General features: G+C 38.7%; 1 protein-coding gene across 4 annotated transcripts in view; it reads left to right on the forward strand.

Annotated features, from left to right (window-relative positions):
• The first annotated feature begins 293 nt into the window (after positions 1–293).
• The window catches only part of LOC311591254 (contactin-associated protein like 5-1-like), an 869,459-nt gene continuing 854,916 nt past the window's right edge, over positions 294–14,836 (forward strand). For all 4 annotated transcript variants that reach the window (XM_084770689.1, XM_084770692.1, XM_084770691.1 and 1 more), the window contains exon 1: positions 294–769. In XM_084770689.1, coding sequence (XP_084626815.1) covers positions 688–769 — 82 coding nt within the window. In that variant the 5' untranslated portion in view covers positions 294–687. The remainder of the gene's footprint in view (positions 770–14,836) is intronic.

Genomic DNA, 14,836 nt, shown 5'->3' on the forward strand with positions numbered 1-14,836 from the left:
CTGGGTTGTAAGAATAGAAAAGAGGAGAGGGGGAGGGGAGGAGAAGGAGGAGGAAGAGGAGGAGGAGAGAGGGAGGGAGGGAGGGAGGGAGAGAGAGAGAGAGAGAGAGAGAGAGAGAGAGAGAGAGAGAGAGAGAGAGGTCCCTTCTCTTTGCTTTCTCCTCTGTTAGCCAAATCACAGCTGGGGACGCACTAGCGAGAAAGGACCCGCCCAGGCCACTCTTATAGGCCAATGCTGGGCGAACCTGGTCGGGGGCGGTGCCACGCAGACTGAGCCTATGAGGAGCTGTTCAATATCCTAGTGCTGAATCCAGCTTAGAGCCGGAACGAGGTGCTTTTGGCTATTGGCGGAGCTGGGCGCCAAGGGCTGCCCTGGAGTTTGGATTTGAACCTTTAAGAAAAAGAATCCGGAGGAACGCAAGAACAGAAAGGGACAAATGCAGGAACTGTAAACCTCAATCGTAGATCGCAGCTCCGAGGAAGCCGTATTATGGTTTCCGTGGAGCTTCTGAGGAGCAGGACCGAGTAAAGGCGTATAGGATCTTTTTAAGGGAGGGTGGGAAAACGTCCAGAGGAGGAGAGGATACGAAACAGAAAGAAAGAAAAAAAGAAAGGAAAAGAGAGAAAAGCCAATTCTGGTACCTAGGAATTTGGGATTCGATCGGAAGAGGTCACTTACTCAGGGGAAATGGATTCTGTACTAAGACTAACCAGCGTTTTGACTTTGGTGCTCTCTGCCTTGTGTCATTTAGGATTAACAGCCACAAACTGTGAGTACCGGGAACTGGGGGAGGGAAGGTGAGGTGGGGTAAGACGCTACTCTGTAAAAGTATCCACTGTCCAAGACTGTATATGCTGTAAGTAAAAGGAAAGTGGGGTGAAAACCATAACTAGTGCTGTTAAACCTTCCAGCCATCCCAAAAGTTAACAGCGCTTTCATAAACTTGACCTGCTGGATTGCCTGCCCTTCTTTGGAACAATAAAGTTCCCTTAGCTTGTTGCCAGCTCCTTGGTTCTTAATTTCATCCACGATGCACGGGCCAGGTGTAATCCTCTAGGAGCAGAGAGGCTCTAGAACCACCAAGCTTGGTGACAGCAGTGGACTGCATTTCTCACCTATTTTCAATGTGCCCAGAACACTTCCATACCAACCACCCTCCATCCTTTGCACCTAATTCTCTCCAGGGCCTTAGGCTTAAGGTTTCAGCTGGAGCATCTTGAAAAGTCTGTTAGGGAATTTGGAGTTTGGACCTAAGAACTGTAGCCCAATGTAGGCACCCCAGGGTTCAAGGGCTGTCCTTTTACAGAAGGAAGAGTTTAAGTGCACACTCCACCTTCAAAATCCTGGAGCCAGAGATAGGATAGTGAGTATGCACTTTGTTGTGAAAGGTTTGACCCGAGAAAGCATAGAACACTTAATTTAATAAGAAGGAACTCTTGACTCCCAGAGATTGGACACATAAAATATGTATTTAAGGAATCCAGTTTGTCAAACTTGAATACATTAATATTAAAGCTGTGAGAGGTTCAAGCTTAATTGACCACCTGCTTCCCTAGGCAGAGGAAGTGAAGTTTTTCCATCCCTGGGAACTCCTAAGTGAGAAAGGGTGCAGTTAAGCCATCTGTATTGCTTGCATGGATACAGTTCCTCAAGTTTCTGTTTTTTTCCCTCATCCTTTGTACACTGAACCTCAGAAATATTATCCAGATCAGAACAAGTTTTCACTTTTGTAATTTGTATTGCCAATATGAATAAAAACAAAAACAAATGGTGAACAGACTGACTACAGGAGATCCTACAGCCTGATTCCTTAGTCCTTAGAGGATCTTGTCTGAGAATTTGCATTCCAGAAGGAAGATACGTAGGTTGATGTTTAAAGTAGAGTTAGTGTTTCCGTGATCAAAAGGTTGGAAAGCTCACAATCCATAGTTGTAATATTTTCTTAAAGTTTATGTTGTAAAGGAGGGCAAAAGAAACTACCCTCTATTACCATGGGATACTTTAGTAAGTTATTTTAGAGAATATATTGAGCCAGGCTACTTTGAGGTAAATTGAATTTTCTCATCTGCCTTCTCACCCTTCCTTTTTCTGTTCCCCTTTCCTCCTCCTCCTCCTCCTCTTACATCCTCCTCTTGACATTATTCCCATGTCACCCAACAGCCTGGGGCAGGCAGTAAGTTTTGTTACTAGTGAGCTGGTTTCTCTACTTTCTGGAACAGTAGAGGTCAGTGTTGTCCAAACGATGCAAAGGTGTGGTTCTGAACTGTGCTTTCCACTGGGTGCATTTCCATTACATGGAAGAATGAGTCCAAAAGGTTGGAGAGAGGGAACAGTTTGTGTGACTGAGGCCTGCGCAAGTAATACCCTTCTAGAAAATTCCTTCTTGGAGTCATATTTTCTTCAAATTAATTTAACTATGCTCAATATATTTTAATAACATACATAAAACTAAATAGCATCAGTTTAATATCTCAGCCTATCATTGTCTTCTCTGAGCATTTAAAAAGAAATGTTGTGATAACAATCTTCATAATTTCCCAAGTGACAGTTGCATCTTCCATTTCTAAGCAGCAAAGCTATTGAGTGAACGCTGCTTGTTAAAAAATTCTAGAGTCAGTTTTCTTAAGTAATAGCAGTGAGTGTTAATTGTATTGTGAAAACTATATACATTCAAAAAACAATAGCTTGGCAGCAACCTCTGGTTCTGAAATAAATGCATGTCAGTGGTCATCAGAGTTTATAAGGCAAAATCTCCCAGGCAATCACGAATATTTCCCAGTTTCTCTAGGCTGCTACTTATAATTTTTATTCACCAAGTGTACATATTAGATTTGCTATGAACGTAGAATCTCCTCCACTTTGTATGTATTCTATGATGAATTACACAATTTCTTTTCAAAAGTTTTCTTTTGCTTTCATTTGTGAAAATAATTTTTAAATATTATTTTCCTACAATTAAGGAATATCCCAATGTCATTAGGAACAGCAGCCTTGAAAACAGATTGTTTGGCCAATTTCTTCTGTGACGCAGAGTTGCAGGTGTGCATTTTCATAAAAAAATAACTTTTATTTGTCTTCCTTCTTTTGTAATGACTTGCTGTTGCTGCTATTGTTGTGCACTGTTTGAGTATCTGTTCGTATACATGTTTGGTTTTTTCATACACTGTCTCAAACATGGACATTTAACTGAATGATTACCTAATTAAAAATTTTATAAGTTTCTATTTAAGCACAATAAAAACAAAGTCAGATTAGAAGAAGTACAGATATTACATATCTACAGTGAAAATGAAATTACCCACCAATAGTAAAAACCTCTGGAACGTCCCCCATTCTAGATTTACAGGAAATTAAACAGCTACCGTGTTTCCTTTGGGTATATCCTGAGGGGACTGGTTAATTTTGAGTATAGATATAGGCCAAAGTAAAATTTAAAATGTATATTTTCAACTCCTTTGTCAGAAAAAGCTATGGTATGTCTTGGGAGTTTAATAAAATGAGACCGGAAGTAAACATCTAAGAAGTTCCAGTCCCATTCATGTCTCAAGTCTGGGATCAAATATCTATTCACTTATTGTCCTTTCTATCCTGATAGTAAAAAACAGCTAAAAATTGAGATATGTGTCTACTCCAAATTGGACAGCAGCTAAATATCTGACTTAAGCTATCAATTTAAGATTATGAAAATTAAAATTTCATAAATGAGAGAAGTATGGTGGTGTCCAGAAAACAGGAGTACAGGATGTTACACACAGAGAGATACTGTTACTTCATTTTAAGAAGAAACATATTACATAATGTAATTTTTACTATAAAATAATTTTAATTTTTCAGAAATAACTTAGAACTACTACTAAGTACCACTCTGAAATTTATTGCTGCCCATTATTAGAGTCCCAGAGATATATTACTGTGATAAGAATAAAAAAATCCCTGTTCTTTATTTTTCTTGCATATTGAATTTCACAAGATCTGTGAGGATATTGATGATGACAGTAAAGAGATATCAGACCTTGATTTACCAAAGATTGTTAGCATACCAAAGGGAGGAATAATATGCAAAATGATTGTGCTGTTTTTTCAAGCAGGAGAATGACTTTGAAATGTTTTTCTGTGGCCTCTACAGCTACCAGAAGTAAGGGGACACTGTTCTGCTCAATTGTCAGAGTCTGAAAATTTTCTCCATTATCAGACTAGCTCATTTTGACCTATAATGGTTAACATGAAATTGCTTTCCATCCCCTTCACATAAGCCCTATATCTAAAGCAGATTAAGACTTTGCAAATATAAAATATATATTAATAACCAGAGAAAGGATTTCATATAAGGAAGAAACTTGGGAGAAGATTACTGTCTACTTGAGCAGCTTGGCTCTCAGCTGCATTCTTTATGAAGAAATGACCAACTTCCCAGTTACAGTCTTTTCTTTTTCTTTGTCCATGTATCCAACTGGCTTCAGTTTTCTATGATTAAATTGCTTTACTTTCTTGTATCCATTTATCATAGAATGGTATGATTTGGAACATCTCTAAATTCAATCCAGAACAGTGATGAAATATGACCTGCACGTGATAACTATTCACAATAGATAAGAGGATGGAGGATGGGTTAGTTACCTAATAAGGCAGACAGCAATGGTATTTTAATAATTTAAGAAAAAGTTTTATTGTACTATTTTGGAAACAATACTGATATTTTTATCTCAAAAAGAAACTGTTTCATTCATTAAAACACTGCACCTTTGCCTGGTGACTTTGTAAAGGTTACTCACTTCCTCAAGTAACCTTGGTTTGTTGAATTAACTCCTGGGTTTAGTCATTAAGACAACATTTACAATGTGTTCTCATTGTTGAGGACAGATGGTACTTACTGACTATTTCATTTGTGTGTGTTTGAGATCAGTGGACTTCAATGCTGGATGGCAACTATAATAAGAATAAGAGTTTAATGTGATTTTAGTCCTTACTAGTAGGTGTATAGCCTAACGGCACACAAAACACTAGGCTACTCAGGAAGTTAGACATTAGCGATATATTTCATATGAATGAATTTCAGATAAGTAGAACTGAAACATATGCCAGAAATCATCAATTACAGCAATGAAAAAGAAAAAAAAAGAATCCCTCCTCATATCCATTTTTAAAGAGAAACATCTTTGCAACAAAGTATCTCACAATGAATTCACTTAACTAAGTTGTTTGTATAGCATCTGGAGGAATTTGGAAAAGGTTCTCTAATATTAGCCTCATAACCTTAGTCTTGGGGAAGGGCATGAGTTATGGTAGCTTTCTACAAGCCAAACTCCTGAGTCATACCTGAAAAAAAAGAAAATGGCAGAAGCATTCATATGAACACTTGAAGCATGATAATAAATATCACATTGTTCCAAGAAAAGCAACTTTATACCTGGGCTTGTTCCTCACTTTGGGAGATGTAATTTTCTTTCATACTTTTTAATTTAAACCTTAATAAAAGATAAAGAAAACCTTGAAGAGCAATTTAGAATCCACAGAGGTGTACACATAAGCACAGGACAATGCCCCAAAGGTAACTTCTGTTGACATTATGTTCCATAAATCTGTTAATGTAAGATCATAGTTCTGCTGAGGTATTGCAATGAAGCCCCATCATGTGTGGCATGGTGCCCTGATCTGGCTTTGCATAACAATGTAAATATCATCAGCAATATATCTCCTAACAAAATAAGGAACTCTAAAGTTTACAAACAAACCATGCTTTTTCATATATCTTGGATTTATTTGTATGGGCTGATTATTAATTTGGCCGACAATAGCATTTTCTATTAAAATTTTTTCTTTACACTTGGCCAAATATCTCTCTCTCTCTCTCTCTCTCTCTCTCTCTCTCTCTCTCTCTCTCTCTCTCTCTCTCACACACACACACACACACACACACACACACACACACACACACACACATTTTTAATGTGGGATGTGTTAGGAGAACCTGGGGTATTGGGAGGAGATAATAGAGATTGTAAGGATCAAGGTATATTACATACATGTATGCAATTGTCAAAAAGTCTGTTAGGTGTTCTAGTTATCTCATTTTTATAGCAGCTTTGGTAATTTTTATTGCCTCAACTAAGATACATTACCTCTTTGTCATGTCTTATTTGAATTACTGTAATCAAAGCCTAAAATACTGAGCAAGTAGATGAATGAGGGAATGATCTAATGGTCTCTTACCAAGAATTTTCAATCCTAAACTGAGGCTTTCTTACTAAATATGCCGATTTTTGCTTTTAAGACATGTTTGCTTCATGTTGCTATTTTAACAACTATTGCTTGTCACTGTTGTGGAAATTCCAAGTAGAAGTCAGCTGGAACATAAAGCCAAAGTTCAGATCACCTTACAGAGTGTGAGATCTGCAGTATACACCCCCAACCTCTACTCTATGCTTTTCTGTATACTGTACAGACCAGGTCAAAAGTGGGCACTGTGAAATCATTGGTGTCATGGAAAAAACTCTTTAGTCACCTGACTTTATTACAACTTGGAGCTCATTTGATTAACTTTTCTTATGTTAATTTTTAATGTTTTCTCTATATTCTGAAAAAATGCATGCCCCCATTGCTATAAGAAATGACTTTCATTGCTTTATGTTTGGTATAAAGGGAGCAAATGGATTGTATTCAATGGAATTTAGTGTTGGGTCATGGAAAAGATGTTAATTTAATGGCAAACAAAGTTCATTACTCTTATAAAATAAGTTTGAGACATCTATGTCTTCTTAGCTATGAACCAAAAGATGTTAGTGTCCAGAATTACTGTTCTTACACATGTGAAGAACTTGACTATGAAATTAGTCCCAAAAATTGTTTTTCTTTCTTAAAGTCGAATTTCCTATGTAGCTGGAGAAGTGATGATTACCTAGTAAAATATACTACATGTCCTCCAGTGAAAAGCTTGGCAGCCAGAAAAATAATTGATTAATCTTTTCAGTGTTAAATTTTGTTATATATATGTGTGTGTGTGTGTGTGTGTGTGTGTGTGTGTGTGTGTGTGTGTGTTTGTGCCTTTTACTACCCCACATGCTTGGTGCCTACAGAACTCAGAATGGGGTATTAAGCCCTCTAGAACTGGAGTTATAAAAAGTTGTGCACTCTGGGAAATAAATTAGTACAGAAAGATTTTCATTTCCCCCTTTTAAATTTTGTGTATGTGTGTGTGCATGCACATATGTGCTTGTGCATGTGAATATAGCAAATGAGATGATGTCTTATCATTAAGACAGCTATATATCTTCTCTGAAACAAGGTCTCTCATTGATCTAGAGCTCAGCAGTTTGTTTAGGCAGGTAGTAGGCTAGGCTTAAGCAACTTCTTGTGCTGAGGTTACATGTACATGTCTCAAAATGCAGATATATGATTTTAATATGGTGTGTGAGTGTGTGTGTCTGTGTGTGTGTGTGTGTGTCTGTGTGTGTGTGTATCTGTTTTGCTTGCCTAGGTTCTATGTGGACTTGATGTTTCTGTACATGCCACAGTGTGTGTATAGGTCATAACTAATTCTGTGGTTTTAATGGAGTCCTTCAACCTTCATGTCATGTATTCAAATTCTGTTCACTATGCATGGGGTGAGTGCTTTTATGTGCCCCATACACGGATTTTTGTGGGTTCTAAGACTCAAACTCAGGATTCAAATCTTGCACAGTACAAACTTTACCACCCAAGTTATCTCTACCAGAAACTCCTTTTTTTTTTAAGGAATAATGAGGCTTAGAATGAAATAAAACAGAATGTTGGCAAGAAAACTAACTGAAATATTGAAGAACCCTAGGTAACAGTTAGTAAGGAACTCAAGAAGGACATTTGGAAGCACAGAGCACACAGTTCCTCAAAGATGAAGCTTGATGAGGAAGAAAATTCAAGGCATGGGGATATATGACCTTCCAAACACACAAAAGCACAAATTCAAAGCTAAAGTGTGCCCTACAAATACTGCCATTGTTTGTGACAAATGAGAGCAATAGCTGCTCAAAAGGTGTTCAGCACTCTGAAATGAAGTTCTTTGCTGGCAACACAGAGTATCCATATTCCAAATGAAGCATATTTCGTATACACATGACACCATATAGCACACGCTGCCTGTATTGATCACTCTGATGAAATTTTCTAGTCTGTAAATTTCGTTGGGTTGTGCCAGCCAAAGGAGAACTAGTCATTATGGAATGTATAATAAAAGCTGAATATGATGGATTCTAGGCCTCTCAATTGGGGCTTGATGAGCCATCCTAACTTCCTTTAGTGTCTGCTATGTGGAAAAGTTTCTAGAGTTTGGTGCTTCAAGTTAATGTGTTATTATTAGTAATTGATGTTCAAGCATCAATCCCAGTGTCTTTATACTGTCTGCTTTCCTTTGTGTATTTTTGAGACATAATACTATTTGTTTCTTACTTCATGAAAATAGATTGAGATTCTCAGGGTAACAGCAGCAAAGGAGAAAACAGAGAAACTGAGGGAAAGTGCCAAGACACCAACATGAATTTCATTTTTAACAATTTACCTTTGAAGCAGAAGTATCCCCCTGAAGATAGTCCTCTAAGTTCATAACAGTTTATATAACTTTGCAGTGTTCGTGAGATAGTACAGGGATTAAAGTGTTTTTGTGTGAAAGTGTTTGTATCCCCAGCATATAGGAAGATCCAAGTGTGATATTCCAATTCCTTAACCAGAGTCCCTAAGGCATATAACCTCCACACATGCCTCAAGATATGTGTAAGACCCTTCCTCAATGGAAAAACACCTAATATTCATGTTTGTACACACAAACACCACAAACACCACACACTTCATTTGCATATACACACATTACACAAATATCACATACAAACATACATACTCAAGTATCACATACAGATATATACATCATACAAAGACACAAAGAAATAAATCAGTGTGCAGAAAGAACAGTTTTTAATAGGTGCTCTTAAGCCATTGTGTCTGAATGCATGTTTCCTTCTTTTCTCCTTCTTTCAAAATAGCATTTTTCTCTCCTTGTTCTGCAGTCTTTCTATTTTTGTGACGTCTTGTAGATTGTGCATTATGGGTGTCTTCCTTGAGCTCATTGCTATGTAGGTGGTGTAGGAGAAGAATTGAGAGTCTGCTGGATTCCAGCTCTGATTTTTTTATACTGTGTGGGCAGTCACCAGATATGATGCTCCCCACAAGGTCTGCTGCTGCACATGTTTATCACAGACCATCTGCCTACAGGACATGAGGGCATGCCCACCTAGTTCCATTCAACCCTACACATCTGCCTGTAATCTACTCCTGTACCAATTCCACTAATTACCCAAATCTGTAATTATGGCAATACCTTCCAGTTCATAAAAAGTAGCCATGCAGAGTCCACTAGTAGAGAAGATACAAAGAAGAGTCTGAGCAGAACACTTGACTGTAGGGAAGACAGACTCTCCAGGTAGCAGTGAGCATAAGGAAGAGGGGAAGGCAATGGTTTGAGCTGAGGAAAGGGGGGAATTAGGCATGTTCAGGATATTTGCACTAACTCTGCCCTCTGCACAAAGGCTGCATGATGGACCACTGCCATTGTGTCCCTGATGAGTGGGCAAAGGCTCTTCCATCTTCTGGTCTCATCTCACCACTTCCTTCCCCTCAGCTGTCCTCTCCACAGTACCTCCTTCCTCTTCTCGTATTCCCTGCTCCTTTCCTTGCTTTCTTCTCCATGGCTCTTTGTCTGTTCTTCCTCCTCTACTCTGCTTGATTCATTTACCTTTCATTGCGTCACAGTTTTACAGGCTGTGTCCGATGCTAATGCATTTACCGAATTTTCCTTCAAATGACACATCTAGTGGAACAGAGTCTCAGGAGAACAGTAGGAATTTGAACAGCTCAGCAGCCCGTGACTAGTGAATTGTATAATTTCCCGTGACTAGTGAATTGTATAATTTCCAGAATTTTATATTAATCACTCAGGCAAATTTGCATTTAGTTCATTGTTATATCCTTGTTTATGATAAAACATTTTCCTCAAATTTTTAATTAAAATTGATGAGACAAGTGAATTCCTTAGCCCATAGCAGAGCATTGCAAGCACTAGGGCACAGGCGTAGACTTTGCCTCTGTTTGTGTTTGTGCCTTCAATGATGCCTCTATTCGAGAGAGGCGAGTGTCTGTCCCTTTTTCTTAGAACATCAGTTTGCTTCATTTCCCATTATTGACTGTCACTGATGTGTAAGCTGCAGAATATGGTCAATCACTGATAGGAACTAGAAAGACACAAGGTTCCTACATATGGACAGTGTTACAGTGAACAGAAATATAGCGCCGAGGAGGTGTTATCTTTCAGAAAACTCCTGGACCCCACGTGAGTCTGCAGTACCTCCACCACATTTATATTGAAGAGCAGGTTATCGCGCCCTCTTCACAAGCTAACCTTACATCGAGCCTTTTCTGTGTCAGGGATCCACAACATAATGCTACTTTGGATTAAGAGTCAATTTACAAAAATTAGTACTCTCATTTTATAGACATTAGCAATATTTAGACACAATCAGAAACTCGATGGCAGCAGATTATAGTGGTGGATCACTCGAGAGAAAATAGAATTAACTGATGAGTCTTTGTGAGGATTTTAGACAAGCACCTCATTCCAACTTTGGTACTTCGTGAAGTTTCACTTTTCCCTTTCTTCAGTCATAGAAAAAGAGAATTTTGCCATCACTGGGGATGTGTGAGGTTATCTAGTAAGGAACTGGACCAAGATCATATCCTGTAGAGTAATTGCAGTGAATTCACTTTCCATGATTTCAAATTTTACATGTATTTTCTCAGTCTACTGTTTTATTAAGAATAACACCCAAACAGAGCTGAGGGTTGCTCATCTTTTCAAAGCTATCCCTCTTTGATCCCTGTTGAGTAATGGCTTTGATGTCCAGATCCACAGACTCTTCCCCAGCACTGTGCTAGGCAACCTATGCTAACCTTGAAAAGAATCCCACCCCTATAAAAGATTCCCCTGTATAGGACTATCTATTCATAAAAGTTGCCAGAACCACTTAATAAATCTCTCTACCACCTCTTCATAGCCAGGAACAACATATGAAAAATAATACTGTAGCTTGCACTGTCAGTTCAGTGCCTACTGTCCATATGTGATTAATTTAATTCTGATTATTAACTTAATGGAGATTTATAATTACCATGGAAATGACCTTCTAATAATGCCTGTGAAGGATTATCTAGACAATGTTAATTGTGATGGGAAGACTCACTCCAAATATGTGTGGTATTTCCTATGCACTGGGTTCCTGGACTGAGTAAAAAGGAGAAAGCGGGATAAGCATAAGCCATCACCCCTCTGCTTCCTAACTATGGATGCAATGTGAGTTGCTCCCCACCATTGTGGACTCTGCCATGGAACCATTAGCCCAAATAAACCCTTTCTTCCTCAAGTTGTCTTTATCAGGTATAAAATAAATACAGCCAAATGAAAATAATTGAAGAATGTATGTCTCACATATTTTGTGCCCATCAAAAACTTTTCTAACTAAAGAGTTTCCATTGCTATAGGATACATACTGTCCATGAAACTCATTCCTCAGGATGCTGCCTTTTGTTGTTGTTGTTGTTGTTTTTAATCCTTCAATATATAAATGTACCACTGTTCACAAAATCATGACATGGAATAATCTGCTGAAGAGTACTAATTATATGGGAGGGTAAAAATTATGAACCTCTATCCAGTGTCACTTTTCTTCATCCTTGGCCAGGTGCAGTGAATGTCCCTGTCAGCTCTCCACAGAAGATTCATTTGGTAATGAGGAATAGCTGTTACAAGCAGTCTACTTTCATCATCAGTTTACTGAAGAGTTATACCAATAAATCATTTGCTCTAATTTCAAGGTCTCATGAGCTTATCCTTTCAACCTTGGGTATCTCTTGGTCTCCTGCATCTTATGTTATACCGCTTGCCTTGATTTTTTGGACATGCTTCCTCAGGCTTAAAGATTCTACAAGGACATTGTTCAATGTTCAGTGTCTTTTTTCCTGAAGCCACACCTCAATTTTTGTATAAATTCTAACAGACATAAAAGGTCTTTGATTATCCTGACAGTTAACTACAAAGCCATCAATAAATATTTTGCTCTACTCTTAAAAAATTGAAAAGAGAAATTCCACAAATACTGAAACTTATTTCAAGTGCAGAATATTTCCATTTCTAAAGAATATTTTACATAGAATTTCAGCACTTAAAATAAATTATAAAGTGCTGCTTTGGAGAAAGTGAGGAAAGCCTGACCAGAATTCTATGCTTTGACATATCCTTTCTCTTTTGGTTCTTCAAGGAGGGGGTCTTGTGAAGTTTCTCACACTTTAACTAAATATTGCCTTCCTCTCTCTCCCTCTGCTTTCTACGCTTGTGTGTGGTTGAATAAAATCTCACAGAAAGCAGAAGTCAATCATCATGTCAGTCATCACCTTTTACCATGTATGAGATATGTTAAATCATCACTACCTATACCAGGACAGCTGGCCTTTGTGCTTGCAGTGATTCTTCTTTCTCCATATTCTATCTCTCTATAGGCAAACTGGGATTATACTTGTGCTATGATATCTGATTTTACATCTTTTATGGCAATTCCAGCCAAGTTATCAGACTTTCCTAACAAGAGGTTGTACTTCTATGCATATTACCTAGTATTATCTAATTCTTTTTTAAATCTTTTTTAAATTAATTTTTTCATATTACATCTCAATTGTTAGCCCATCCCTTGTATCCTCCCATTCCTCCCTCCCTCCCACTTCCCCTCTACTCCCCTCCCCTATGTCTGTGACTGAGAGGGACCTCCTCCCCCTGTATATGCTCATAGGGTATCGAGTCTCTTCTTGGTGACCTATTATCCTTTCTCTGAGGGCCACCAGGCATCCCCATCCAAGGGACATGGTCAAATGTGGGGCACCAGAGTTTGTGTGAAAGTCAGATCTCCTTCTCCACTTAATGGTGGAGAATGTCCTGTCCATCGACAAGGCTGGGTAGGGATTCGAAGTTTACTGCCTATATTTTCCTTGGCTGGTGCCATAGTTTGAGGAGGACACCAGGGCCCAGACCCACCTGTAGTTTTCCAGGACCCTCTGGATCCTTCTATTTCCTCCTTCTCCCATGCTTCTTACACCTAAAGTCTCAATAGGATGTCCTCCCCTCTGACCCACATTCCTGGTAGGTAAAGTTTTTCATGGGGACATACCCCTTGGACTAGTGTTTCTATATAAGTGAGTATATACCATTTAACTCCTTTTGCTTCTGTGTGAACTCACTCACTATGATAATTTCTAGTTCAATCCATTTGTCCACAAATTTCGGAAATTCCTTGTTTTTAATAGCCGAGTAGTATTCCATAGTGTAAATGTACCACAGTTTCTTAGTCCATTCTTCTACTGAGGGACACTTAGGCTGTTTCCATGTTCTGGCTATAATGAATGAGGCTGCTATGAACATGGTTGAGCTGACTTAAGCGATCTAGGAGCATCCTGGCTTTCACTGGTGGAAAGAAAAGATACAGGGAATTCCCGCCAGCTGTCTGAATTGCCATTGTCACCAGCCGCCCACCTGGGCTGCTGGCACTGACCTAGCACTCCCCAAACAACAGAACTAGCTGGGTCCATTCTTGAGGGTGCGACAGGACCTCCCATGATACAGGGACCTGTGGGTCGTGCTTGCAGGGTCTAACTATTGATCTAAAGCAATCTGGGAGCGTCCTGGCTTACAGGGGCATGGAAATTGCTGCCTCCTTGGATACTGCCAGTGGCCTGAAACCATATTGTCACAGGCCCACCAGGAACTGATCCTGTAATCTCCAACAAGCAGATCCTAGCTGGGTCAGATCCTGCAGACCCAGCAAGAACTCCCAAATTCATGGAAGAGGCTGAACACTCCTACAGAGTAAAGAGGCAGAGCTAAAAGTCAGCTACAGCCCAGAAGATCTTATCCACCTGGGTTCTTGGCTACAAAGCAACAGGAAGGACAGGCAGCTGGGATCAACCTACACAACCAGAGAGCTTGTGTGCTGACCTTACTCTAGATCCCAAAACTGCTGATCTGAATTACAGCAGTAAGGTGAAAAGGCCCAAACAGAAACCTACTTTTTATTATCTAATTCTTAGTCACAAAAATGTAAATTCATACTCTTCTTTTTTCAAGTTTTAGAGAAAGGGGATAGGAGCTTCCTTTATTCAGAGAGCTATTGCCTGGCTGGGGTGGAGCATTGGGGCCACTCTGGGAGCAAAATCTTGCATCTATCTGAAGTGGTCAGTAAGTGCCTGGTAAGGTTATTAATATGACATGTGCCTGAAGTCATGAAATATGTACAGTTTCTGGTGTTATTGATAAACTATAATCATGCATGTTTATGTAGTAAAGTATAATGTCTTGTTGTATGGCATGTATTATATTCTGATCTTACCAGGATATTCAGCATATTATTACCTCAAGTACTTATCATTTATTTTTTGATTACCTAACAGCAACAAATTCTGATATTCTTTTTATTTTAATTCTGACATTCCTAACTATAAAGTAGGATCTGCTATCTAGCTCATGTTTTTTTTTTAATTTTAACCCACTGAAAATCTCATTTTCTCTTGCTACTATTTATATAAGTGTCACTTTATTGGCAGTTACTGATATGAAAAGATAACAGCTTGTCAAAAAATGTCTCCTCACCTTGCTCTCCTTAGTTTGTGGTAAAGAGCTATTTTTATGTGAAAGAATTATCTTGTAAGGACCTTGAATTATCCACTTACATTCCTGGGATCCCCTCGGGACCTCCTCAAAAGAAGCAATCTCGTGTTA

The sequence above is a fragment of the Acomys minous genome (genome assembly GCF_964271855.1).
Source record: "Acomys minous genome assembly, chromosome: 1".
NCBI classification, from domain to species: domain Eukaryota; kingdom Metazoa; phylum Chordata; class Mammalia; order Rodentia; family Muridae; genus Acomys; species Acomys minous.